The 13230-nt window shown below is 44.5% G+C and overlaps 1 protein-coding gene across 6 annotated transcripts in view; it reads right to left on the reverse strand.

Moving 5' to 3' along the window:
- PCLO (piccolo presynaptic cytomatrix protein) overlaps positions 1-13230 on the reverse strand; it is a 522320-nt gene that overhangs the window by 90898 nt on the left and 418192 nt on the right. For all 6 annotated transcript variants that reach the window (XM_073652324.1, XM_073652323.1, XM_073652325.1 and 3 more), the window contains one exon: positions 8998-9106. In XM_073652324.1, coding sequence (XP_073508425.1) covers positions 8998-9106 — 109 coding nt within the window. The remainder of the gene's footprint in view (positions 1-8997; positions 9107-13230) is intronic.

The following is a 13230-nucleotide window of genomic DNA, read 5'->3' on the forward strand; positions in this document are numbered from 1 at the left end:
AGACGCTTAGTGAGGCCTAGAGAGGCCTGGTGAAGCCTGAAGGGCAGAGGCTGGATCCTTGTGTGTAACAGATGCCAGTAGTCTTGGAGGGCAAGAGGCTTGGAAGACAAGAGTCTTGAAAGGCAGAGGCTGGATCCCTGTGTGTGTAAGAGATGCCAGTAGCCTTGGAAGGTACGAGGGCTGGAGACCCCCATCTGGGAAGCCGTAAAGCCACAGCTGTGGCAGAACAAATCTGATGGAAACCGCTAGACCCGGCAAAAGGTAAAAGCGGTGCGTTATATGGACATTGATATAGTTACTTTGCTCAAGGCTGTAACTGGAGCCAAGTGGGCCTGTCTGTCACTTGAAAGGCTCTTGGATGTTATGTGTGTAAACATGCCAGTGAGCCACTGAGATGGACTGTATGATAAGCAGTTATGAAGTGTAATAAACTGCTGGATTTCATGTTACTGGAAAACGTTGCATGTGTACTTCAATTGAGGCAGGTGAAGCGAGTGTCCCCCAGCGTGATGACTAGCGCTGCCTTACATGTGGTTGGAGAATGCGGGTAACTGCAGCCTGGTTGCTAGGGGCAACTACAGCCCGGTTGCTAGGGGCAACTACAGCCTGGTTGCTAGGGGCAACTACAGCCCGGTTACTAGGGGCAACTGCAGCCTGGTTGCTAGGGGTAACGGCACAGGACGACGAGTGTGGATACAAGCATCTTGCTGTGGCTCGGCTGGGTCACGAAGATTAAAGCATCTTGCTGTAACTCGGCGGGGTTACGAAAATTGTCATCGCACTCAAACTTGGTTTGCTGTGGCTCGGTGGGGCACGAAAATTTTTCCAGGGAGAGCGGTGTGAAGTGTCTAGTGTGAACAGTGTACCGCGATAGCCATGAATGGAGCAGTATCTCCAGACGGAATGGAGAAGGGGTTAGATGACCGGCTGCAAACCGTCTGCAGCGAAAAGGAGTGTCCTGAAGAAATGCAGGAGTTGAAAAAGATGGCTGCAAAGGGAGCAGCAAATGAAACTGAAGCTATTGAGCCATTAAAGTGCCTGTTAAATTCGCAGCAGCAGGCATTTGAGAAACGACAACAGGTCGTGGTACAGGAAGGGCAGGAGCTGTTGGCCCTTTACAGAAAGGCGGCAGCGGACCATGCTGTGAGATCTCCTGTGGCGCCGGTACTATCCCAGAGTGCCCAGGGAGGTGGGAAGATATGTTGTGAACTGGGTCCTAAGACTATTGCTGATTTTTTTTGTAAAAATCCGACTACAGGTGTGGGTGTCCAATAGGGGGCGGAGTCTCAAAGGGGGCGAATTTTCAAAAGAGCATGGAGTATAGAAAACTAAAACTTGTTACTGGTTGTGGGTTGGTACTGCCTAAAATGACAATTTGACCGTTGATAACGGGGTAGCTCCAGTAGAAGGGGTTGACGTCAACGTGGGAGGTGACTTGTTGGTTCACGACACCATGGGGAGTGACACAGACCCCACAACTGATGGTGACACTATGAAAGTAGAAAGAGAGTTCAGTCAGGAGGAGCTAGATGAGGGGAGAGAGTCCCCCTCTCGTCGTCGACGGCGCAAGGGCCACAAAAAAGTTGCTCCTGTAGATTTTGCTGAAAGGGCAAATAAAGAAAGTGCAAGGCTGTGTGCCTTTATTCCGAGTTTGGATCCTCTTTTAAAAAAAGAGGAGGTGACGTTGCCAGAAGCAACCTCCGGTACAGTACTGAGAGAAAAGGATCAGGATCCGACAGCCCTGAAAGAGGAGGCGGCCAGTCATGACCAAGAGCTGGAGCCTATCAGGCAGCAGTATCAGAGTGACGTGCAGCAACTAAGGAAAAACCTGGAGAACGTGTCCTCAGACCAGCTGAGCCTGGAGTCTGAACGGCAGAAAATAAACCAGGTTGTAAGGAACTTGCAGCGAGAACTGGAAGAAAGCAGCAAGGAAATCAACAAATGGAAAGGAAGGTTCCAGAGAAATAAAGAGGAGGTTTCGCAATTGGAGCTTGACAAAGCAGAGTGTGAAGATGAGTTGTGCGAGGTGAAAGATCGCTTCTCCCTGGTACGGCTAGAGCTGAGGCAGGTGAAGCAAAAGCTGGATGAGGGTCTACACCAGAGGGATAGGGAGCTGTCTGCCCTAAAAGAGGCGCTGCAGGATGAAGTTTCTGGACGTGATCAAAACCTAGAACGACTGCGCGAACAGTTCAACCAGGAACTGTGTGAATCCAAGAAGGAGTGTGGTGAACTCAGTAAGGAACTGCAACAAATTAAGAGAGACTATGAGGATCTCCTCAAGGTTAAGGAAAAACTAGAGGAGGATAAGGCTGATGCAGAGCACATGCGCCAAGTGGTTGAGACCACTCTGCAGGACACCCGTGATGAAAATGGTGATCTCTGCAGAAAGACCCTAGGTCTGGAAGCTCAGGTGAAGGAGCTGTAGACGTTCTGTGATAATCTCCAGAGGGCAGAGAAGTGCCTTAAGGAAAGAATCAGCAAGATGGAAGCTGAGCAGAAAAAGATGGAGGAGTCTATCAGAGAAGCCACAGACCAGGGCCAGGAGTTGGCCACTGGAAATGGGAGGTATGAAAAAAATACCTCCTCGAATAATACGAGCTCAGATGATTCCGTGGATGTAAGAGCCGAGATCAAGGAGCTAAAGGAGACGCTACAAGCCCATTTGAAGCAAGAGAAGCTTGAGAGACTGGCTGTTGAGAGCCGAGTGGGCGCATTGGAGACAGAGAGGTCTGAGAGAACTCTACTGCTAAAGGAGCAGTTGAAGCAGGAAGAGCTTCAGAGATGGGCTGCTGAGAGGTGAGTAGCTGAGCTAGAGGAAGAAGCTGAAAGTCAGTTGCCCCTGAAACCTGAGCCCGATGATCGTTTGGAGACCACTGGTGAGACAAAAACCTCTCGATACAAGTGCCTCATAGATGTACCCGAGGATTTGAGGGAAGAATGCACCAATGAGTCCGAGCATGAAGAGTTTAAGAAGGCCGTGGGAGCCTGTAAGGTGTACTCGACCTCAGAAGCTAAACAGCTGGTGGTCTTGTCCACGACCGAAGTCACAGTGAAGAGGGTGGCGATCCTAAGTGACATGCACTGGCGATGTATTCGCACGAAGCGGTTTCTCCGGTTGAAGACGGAACAAGCCGTTAGACAACTGGGGCTTATGAGAAAAGCTCACAGTCTGCGGGAAGAGGTCATCCGGGTGCCTCATGTTCTGGTGAGAAAGCTCATTGGGAGAAATGGCCAAGCCATGCAAATGATGGTAAAGAAGTCTGGTGTGATGAAAGTAAGCAGTCCACGTGATCGTCAGGACTGGATACCAGATGAAGGCGGCATGGTGTCATTCTCCGCTGTAGGAACGGAAGAAAGTCTTGCATATATACGTATGCTGATGGAGTACCGAGTGACCTACCTGCGAGAGGTAGAACAGTTGAATCTCGCCAGACTGCGAATGGAAAGGCGGCATTGCCTGAGCAGCAGAAGGTGGCAGCTGTCTAGAAATTGTGAGACCAGACAGAGAAAGGGCCCCCTAAATAACAGAACAGCTACAGCTGAAGTTAGAGACTAGTGTTGAGCGAGTATGTTCTATTAACCCTTTCGCCGAGTATGCTTGGGCCGAGCTCCGAGTTTTACAGCTGCTCGGTGATAAGGTTAAATCACTCCTGTGTGCATAATTTGCAACTGTTTAACAGCTTTATTACATGTGAGGAATGTCTATTTCTTACACATTCCACACATGTAATAAAGCTGTCAAACAATTGCAAATCATGCACACAGGAGCGATTTAACCTTATCACCGAGCAGCTGTAAATACTCGGAGCTCAGCCCGAGCATACTCGGACAGAACATACTCGCTCAACCCTATTAGAGACCTTTCAAGATATCCTGAGAGTAGTGGGCGTGGGTTTAGAGGTAGTGAGACCTCCGGTAACTCAAGTCCGATAGGCCCATACAAACAACCTAATAGCGTACGGGACAGTACGGAGTCGAACCGGACCTTAGATACAAGGGCATGTGAGTCACACTGCTGTATTGACCGCTGGGAGCGGGGGAGGTCTGACAAGGTTACGACTGACCGCTGGAAGGTCTAACAAGGTTACGACCCAGAAATGTGACTTGACGAAGTCAGTGACAATGACAGATGGTAGGTCCCTAAGGAATGGGTTAATGTCGGTGACTAATGTTCCAGGGGCTGAGCAGCGCAATTGTCAAGTACATGGTCTCGGTGTGAACTGTGAGTTATAATGTGATTGTGTATATTATGTGTTCAACCCCACAAGTTTAAACAGAGGGGGGGGGGATATGTAATCCAGCGGCTTGCGGCATTACTGTAATGGTCCAGGGTGTGTTCTGGCTGACCATGTACCTCTCCCTCAGGTGACTGATCACATGAATGTGACATCAGCATAGGTCCTGTATGCACTGAAGGATATATAAATCTTGGTGCTTTTGAAACAGTGAAAGGCGTGAGGCCTGTTCCCTGTGTGTGGGACACCATTAGCCTGGAGAGTCTTAGTGAGGCCTAGAGAGGCCTGGTGAAGCCTGGTGAAGCCTGAAAGGCAGAGGCTGGATCCTTGTGTGTAAGAGATGCCAGCAGCCTTGGAGGGCAAGAGGCTTGGAAGACAAGAGTCTTGAAAGGCAGAGGCTGGATCCCTGTGTGTGTAAGAGATGCCAGTAGTCTTGGAAGGTATGAGGGCTGGAGATCCCCATCTGGGAAGCCGTAAAGCCACAGCTGTGGCAGAACAAATCTGATGGAAACCGCTAGAACCGGCAAAAGGTAAAAGAGGTGCGTTATATGGACATTGATATAGTTACTTTGCTGAAGGCTGTAACTGGAGCCAAGTGGGCCTGTCTGCCACTTGACAGGCTCTTGGATGTTATGTGTGTAAACATGCCGGTGAGCCACTGAGATGGATTGTGTGATAAGCAGTTATGAAGTGTAATAAACTGCTGGATTTCATGTTACTGGAAAACATTGCATGTGTGCTTTAATTGAGGCAGGTGAAGCGAGTGTCCCCCAGCGTGATGACTAGCGCTGCCTTACACTAGCCTGTGCCGATAAGGGTTTTTGTAAATACCTTTAGTTGTCCTTCTTGCCTATGAGCGGCGCTATCACATCACGTGACCCCCGGATGCAGCCGGCTCTTCCTTCCACTGATGTCACGTCAAGTGAGGCGTGACATCAGTGCTGCGCTCCCCGGTGAGAGATGGGCTGTGGGCGGGCCACAACCAGCATCCACCACGCACTTTCCCTCTCCTCATTCATTGGGAAAGAGCGAGGGGGATACTGGGTGTAACCTCACCCACAGCCCAGCATCCACCGTGGGGAGCGCAGCACTGATGTCACACCTCACTTGATGTGACATCAGCGGAAGGAAGAGACGGCTGCAGCCGGGGGTTATGTGATGCCTGTGAACATCCAGTGATAGCGCCGCTCACAGGCAAGAAGGACAACTAAAGGTATTTACAAAAACCCTTATCGGCACAGGGTAAACACATTAGGTGACATTGTAAAAAGTCCTGGACAACTCCTTTAAAAGTTCGGCCCCACCAAGGGGGTGCCAAGTGCTTGTACATTTTTGTTGTGGTAGCACATCTGCCTCAATCTTGTATCACCCCTCATCATAGATATAGTAAAGAAACTAGGCAATTATTCTCAAAATACTGTTGCTATACCAGTAAGCTAATATACAGTGGTGTGAAAAAGTGTTTGTCCCCTTCCTGATTTATTATTCTTTTGCATGTTTTTCACACTTAAATGGTACAGATCATAAAACAATTTTAAATATTAGACAAAGATAGCACAAGTAAACACAAAATGCAGTTTTTAAATGAAGGTCTTTATTATTAAGAGGAAAATAAATCCAAACCTACAGGGCCATGTGTGATTGTCCGGTGAGTGCTGCCTTTCACTTTTCTTTTGATTTGATATATACAGTCATGACTGAAGGTGTTGGCACCATTGAAATTGTTCCAGAAAATGAAGTATTTCTCCCAGAAAATTATTGCAATTAGACATTTTGTTATACATATGTTTATTTCCTTTGTGTGTATTGGAAAAACACAAAAAAGCAGAGAAAAAAAGGCAAATTGGACATAATTTCACACAAAACGCCAAAAATGGGCCAGACAAAATTATTGGAACCCTCAAGTTAATATTTGTTGCACACCCTTTGGAATAAATAACTGCAATCAATCGCTTCCTATAACCATCAACAAGCTTCTTTCACCTCTCAACTAGAATTTTGGGCCACTCTTGTTTTGCAAACTGCTCCAGGTCTCTCATATTTGCAGGTGCCTTCTCCCAACAGCAATTTTAAGATCTCTCCACAGGTGTTCAATGGAATTTAGATCAGTACTCATTGCTGACCACTTCAGAACTCTCTAGCGCTTTGTTTCCATTCATTATTGGGTACATATTGAAGTATGTTTGGGGTCATTGTCCTGTTGAAAGACCCATGACCTAGGAAGCAAATCCAGCTTTCTGACACTAGGAACTACATTGCGACTCAAAATTCTTTGGTAATCTTCAGATTTCATGATGCCTTTCACACAGTCAAGGCACTTAGTGCCAGAAGCAGAAAAACAACTCCCAAAAATCTTTGTATCTCCACATATTTGACTATATGTTCTGTGTTCTTTTCTTTGTAGACCTCTTTCTGTTTTTTCATGAAAAAATCATGAGATTTACCAAAAAGCTCTATCTTGGTCTCATCTGTCCACAAGATGCTTTCCAAGGATTTTGGCTTACTCAAGTACATTTTGGCAAACTGCAGTCTAGCTTTTTTATGTCTCTGTGTCAGCAGTGGGATACCCCTGCCATAATGTTTCATTTCATTCAAATATCGACAGAGAGTTCGCTCTGACATTGGTGCACCGTGAGCCTGCAGGGCAGCTTGAATTTCTTTGGATCTTGATTGGGGCTGTTTATCCACCATCCGGATTATCCTGCGTTGAAAACTTTTCTCAATTTTTCTCTGCCGTCCACGTTCAGGGAGATGAGCTACAGTGTCATGGATTGTAAACTTCTTGATTATGTTGGGCACCGTGGACAAAGGAACATCAAGATCTCTGGAGAAGGATTTGTAACCTTGATATTGTTGATATTTTTCAACAATTTTGGTTCTCAAGTCTTCAGAAAGTTCTCTTCTCCTTTTTCTGTTCTCCATGCTTAGTGTGGCACACACAGACACACAATGCAAAGATTGAGTCAACTTCCTCCGATTTTATCTGATTTCAGGTGTGATTTTCATTTTTGTTCAGAAATTTTGTTCTCCATCTTCTCCTCACAGTGTGCTCTGATTCTCTCCTCCAAGAGAGTCGGATCACATTATGCTGACTCTCGGATCAAACTCGGATCAGAGTTTGATTGGAGTGTCATTAGCATAATTGGCCCGATTCTCTCTAGATGAGAGAATCTACGGCAGCCTGATAGTAGCCATAAACTGTGTTCCCATGACACACATATTCAACATATTTTTTAAGACAATCCATAGAGAATTGAATGTCTAAGAGATCTGAAGCTGAAATTTGGACATGTGGATTGGCACACAAATGAACCATATTGAAATTCAGTTCTGCTAAAACAAACTATTATGGTCAGCTTCATAAATAAAGAGTTGGTATTGGGACCATGATGCCCATAAAGGCCACGGGTTCCCTGACTAAAGCTCAACAGCCTCATAAAATTCTGTGAAGTTTTCTAGTTTAGGGCAGGACGTCTGATGCCAGTCTGGAGACTGCGTGAACTGTGCATATTAGACGTGCAAAACCAGCTTAACATCAACTCAGTGTCTCCATTTTTATGTCTAATACACAAGTAATACTGTGAGTTTAGATGCAAGATACCTGTGACAAAATCAGCAGTGAAAGGTAAGTAAATGTTACTGAAAATTTGCAGAGGAAGTCACGCTTTATGACCAAAATCTATAGTCAATCTGAAACATAGAATGTTAAGATTTGTATCATGGTCTCACATATTGAATAGAGTTTTGATGCAAGTATCATACTGCATTTTGCTACTTTTCTTAAAAAATATCCTTAGTATTCCGTGAACATGATTTCACAATTGATTTTAGCTTTAAGATTTATAGAAGGGGTGATTTTGAAGGCATGTAATGCAGAGGGTCATTGTAATGAGCATTTATGTCAATTACCATTTAACTTGGTACTCGGGTAAAAATATATCACTGGTTCCCATTAGGTTAAAAGTCGCATCAACTGAAGACATTTTTAATATATATATATTTTTTCTATTTTTCTATTAATTGTGACTTAAAGGGAGTATTTCAGCAAAAGGGACTGTAACCCAAGCACAGCACCTTGTAGGAGACATAGCCCTAATCATAGCTTTAGTGTCCAAATCTGTTGCTGATTTCCCCAGAATTGGTTCTTTATTCACATAGGATAATGAGGTGCCCAGTGCACGCTTGATGAGCAGTTCAGTTCACCTTCCCATCCAGTTGCTTTGCATCTATCTCCACCCACCTCATTACTGATTGACAGCTCTGTCTTTACAGAAGCCAGAGGAGGGCAGAGATAGATAAGAAACAAGTAGGTGGGAAGAAGCTGTGAACTGCTCGGCCGTGCCCAGGGTGCGCCGTGCACCTCAATAGTATATTTGAATAAAGAACAATTTCAGGCAAATGCAGTAATGGATTTGGACACTTAAGGTAAGATTTTCATTACGGCTATTTCCCCTACAAGGTGATGTGCTTGGTTTGGACAGTCATATTGTGCTGACAGACTCCTGTTAATGCTAGTTAATGTTTTGAAAATAGTTTGCAACCTACAAATGTAGGGTAATTCAAAGAGGCAAAGGAAGATGTTAGAGCAGCGGTGGGGAACCTCAGGTTTGCGGGCCGTACGGCTCTCGATGACCTTTTCATCCGGGCCCCAGGCAGTTTCCAGGGGACCGCAGTGCTTGGGCTGGCAGCTGTATTTCATGCGCATAGTAACAAACTGTAACACACAGAAAATAGTGAAAATAGGAATATAAAGGAAACTCACAGTCTTACACAAATGTCTGCTTCCCCACTTGACTGACTAATGATACTCTGAACTTCTTCATACGTCTTTGCAGTTAATTGAAAACCATTCCACTCTAATACCAGCATTCCTGGAAAGATAATCCACAAAATTTAAATAATTTATAGAACTTAGCAGCACAATAAGTTATAATTGTCAGTCTTGAGCTACTATGTTATCTTTATATTCCATAAGCCTACTCACTTTGGTTTTACGGAGTTTTCTAGGAATAGAAAAAAATAGATAAATAAAAGAAAATGACTAGTGATGAGCGAGTATGTTCTGTTAACCCTTTCAGCGAGCATGCTCGGGTGCTCACTGAGTATCTTCAGCGTGCTCAGGTGTTATGTTTTAGTCACGCCGTGCACATGATTTGCGACTGTTTGACAGCTTTAATACATGTGAGGACTGCCTGTTTCTTAGGCATTCCTCACATGTATTAAAGCTGTCAAACAGTCACTAATCATGTGCACGGGCGTGACTAAAACATAACACCTGAGCACGCTGAAGATACTCGGAAAACACCCGAGCATGCTTGTAAATCTCGAGTAACGAGCATGCTCGCTCATGACTAAAAATGACATTATAAAAAAATTCTTACATTTCCTTAATTACCAAATCCTTTTGTTGTGTCTAGGGAGGTAATCACTATAGTCATCTGGGTACACTGACAGAAACCTGTACTAGAATGTTAATAGTAGAGGTGTCTGTGAGCTTGTGAAGCTCCGCTGCTGTGACCTGGTGGCAACCTACACCACGCATTGTGAAGCTTCATCCAGATCACAGCAGCGGCTCAGAATCAAGTAAGTCAGGGTAGAGAGGAGTGTGAGCGGCCTCTTTCAAGCTTCAGAACCCTGCTATCTCCAGCATTATATTAGAATAGGGTGTGAACATTTCTACTGCACATGCTCACATGTACCTGTCCTATTAAAGGGCTGTTCTCAAGTTTGAAAGTTATCTCTTTTCCAAAGGATAGCAAATAACTTTCCGATGGCTTGGAGGGCAACCATGTACACTGCCTCTCCATTCATTCCTAAATCAGTGCCGAAGATCAGCCAAGCACTACGCTCGTCAATCTTCGGAGCACTCAATAAGAATGAATGGAGCAGTTCTGCGCATAGTAACATAGTAACATAGTTTTTAAGGTTGAAGGAAGACTAAGACCAACTAGTTCAACCCATAGCCTAACATGTTGATCCAGAGGAAGGCAAAAAAAAACCATGTGGCAAACACTAAGCTCCACATTGGGGAAAAAGATTCCTTCCCGACTCCATACGACAATCAGACTAGTTCCCTGGATCAACGCCCTATCAAGGAATCTAGTATTTATAACCTGTAATATTATACTTTTCAAGAAAGGCATCCATGCACTTCTTAAATTTTAACAGTGAATCACTCATTACAACATCATGCGGCAGAGAGTTCCATAGTCTCACTGCTCTTACAGTAAAGAATCCCCGTCTGTGATTATGATTAAACCTTCTTTCCTCCAGACGTAGAAGATGCCCTCTTGTCCCCGTCTCAGGCCTCAGAGTAAAAAGATCAGTAGAAAGGTCTTTGTACTGTCCCCTCATATACTTGTACATAGTAATACGATCACCCCTAAGCCTTCTTTTTTCCACAGTAAATAACTCCAAGTGTAATAACCTGTCTTGGTATTGCAGACCCCCCAGTCCTCTAATAACCTTGGTCACTCTTCTCTGCACCCGCTCTAGTTCAGCTATGTCTTTCTTATACACCGGAGACCAGAACTGTACACAGTATTCTAAGTGTGGTCGCACTAATGACTTGTATAGAGGTAAAATTATGTTCTCCTCATGAGCATCTATGCCTATTTTAATGCATCCCATTATTTTATTTGCCTTTGTAGCAGCAGCCAGACACTGGCCACTAAACGTGAGCTTGTCGTCCACCAATACACCCAGGTATTTTTCAGTTACAGTTTTGCCCAGTGTTTTACAATTAAGCATATAATTATACATTTTATTCCCTCTGCTCAAGTGCATAACCTTACATTTATCCCCATTAAAGCTCATTTGCCATTTATCAGCCCAAGCTTCTAGTTTACATAGATCCTCCTGTAATATAAAATTGTCCTCTGTATTGATTACCCTGCAGAGTTTAGTGTCATCTGCAAATATTGAAATACTACTCTGCATGCCCCCTACAAGGTCATTAATAAATATGTTAAAAAGAAGGGGGCCCAATACTGACCACTGTGGTACCCCACTTTTAACTGAGACCCAGTCTGAGTGTTTTCCATTAATAACCACCCTTTGTTTCCTATCACTTAGCCAATTCTTAACCCACATACATATATTTTCCCCTATCCCCATTGTTCTCATTTTATGTATCAACCTTTTGTGTGGAACCGTATCAAAAGCTTTTGAAAAGTCCATATACACAACATCCACTGCATTTCCTTGGTCCAGTCCAGAACTTGCCTCGTCATAAAAACTGATCAGATTAGTTTGACAGGAACGGTCCCTCGTAAACTCATGTTGATATGGGTCATGAGTAGTGTTGAGCATTCCGATACTGAAATATCGGGTATCGGCCGATATTCGTGGTATCGGAATTCCGATAATTAATTCCGATACTTTTGCAATATCGTATACCGGAATCGGAAGTTCCCATAATGCAATGAGACATTTTCATTTTATTCAGCCAATGAGGATCCTAAGAAGTGTGGGCACATCCTGTTAGGCATGTAGGCATCTTAACTAATGGCATGGCTGTGATTGGCTGCTGAAATGATGTCATGATGCACTATAAAAGCCACCGCCGCCATTTTGAGCTCACTCTGCTGTGAATTCAGTTAGGGATAGGACGCTGTTGTTCTGAGGGACAGTTTTAGCTACCTATTTGCTCTATACTGCTTTACCCAAGCTACTTTCTAAATCACTGTGCCTTGCAGTGCTAGTGCACAGTTCCCTGTGCTGTTCACCGCTGTCTGCAAGGTCTGTGTGTGTGAGTGCAGCTCACCCTGTAGTGTGTGCTTCAGCCAAGTCTGGTTGTAGTGCACTCAGTGTGTGTCACTGCCTCATACATTGTCCTTTTTTGCCAATTCATAATTTTTCCTGATATCTCCTATTAGTGTGGTGGTTCCATCTGTATTCAGCTAAATTGGTTCCAAACACACTATATAGGAGTAGATAGAGACATTTTTTTCCGTCTTGCAGCACTAGTGCACAGTGCTCTGCATCTGTACTGTTCACCGCTGTCTGCAAGGTCTGGTGTGTGATTGCAGCTCACCCTGTAGTGTGTGCTTCAACCCCGTCTGGTTGTAGTGCACTCAGTGTGTGTCACTGCCTCATACATTGTCCTTTTTTGCCAATTCATAATTTTTCCTGATATCTCCTATTAGTGTGGTGGTTCCATCCGTATTCAGCTAAATTGGTTCCAAACACACTATATAGGAGTAGATAGAGAAATTTTTTTGGTCTTGCAGCGCTAGTGCACAGTGCTCTGCATCTGTACTGTTCACCGCTGTCTGCAAGGTCTGGTGTGTGAGTGCAGCTCACCCTGTAGTGTGTGCTTCAACCCCGTCTGGTTGTAGTGCACTCAGTGTGTGTCACTGCCTCATACATTGTCGTTTTTTGCCAATTCATAATTTTTCCTGATATCTCCTATTAGTGTGGTGGTTCCATCTGTATTCAGCTAAATTGGTTCCAAACACACTATATAGGAGTAGATAGAGAATTTTTTTTCCGTCTTGCAGCGCTAGTGCACAGTGCTCTGCATCTGTACTGTTCACCGCTGTCTGCAAGGTCTGGTGTGTGAGTGCAGCTCACCCTGTAGTGTGTGCTTCAACCCCGTCTGGTTGTAGTGCACTCAGTGTGTGTCACTGCCTCATACATTGTCCTTTATTGCCAATTCATAATTTTTCTTGATATCTCCTATTAGTGTGGTGGTTCCATCCGTATTCAGCTAAATTGATTCCAAACACACTATATAGGAGTAGATAGAGGAGCCTTTCTGCAGCCTTGGGCCCTGCAGCCCCAGCCAGATTAGTATTAGCCTATTTTTTGCAGCCTCATCTATTGCATTGTAGGTTACCTTCCTACATTGTAATAGCTACAAAAAGTTTGTGATACTATCGTTATTACATCTTTAGGCACATCCAGTGTCTTTTTGTGACAAAAAAAAACCTAAATAAAGTTCACCAAACACTCCACTTTACAGTTGTGTAGGCCACATTAGCTCATATTAAAG

This window comes from Phyllobates terribilis, unplaced genomic scaffold (assembly GCF_046119375.1).
Source record: "Phyllobates terribilis strain yellow unplaced genomic scaffold, ASM4611937v1 Scaffold_11__3_contigs__length_659146591, whole genome shotgun sequence".
Lineage (NCBI taxonomy): Eukaryota > Metazoa > Chordata > Amphibia > Anura > Dendrobatidae > Phyllobates > Phyllobates terribilis.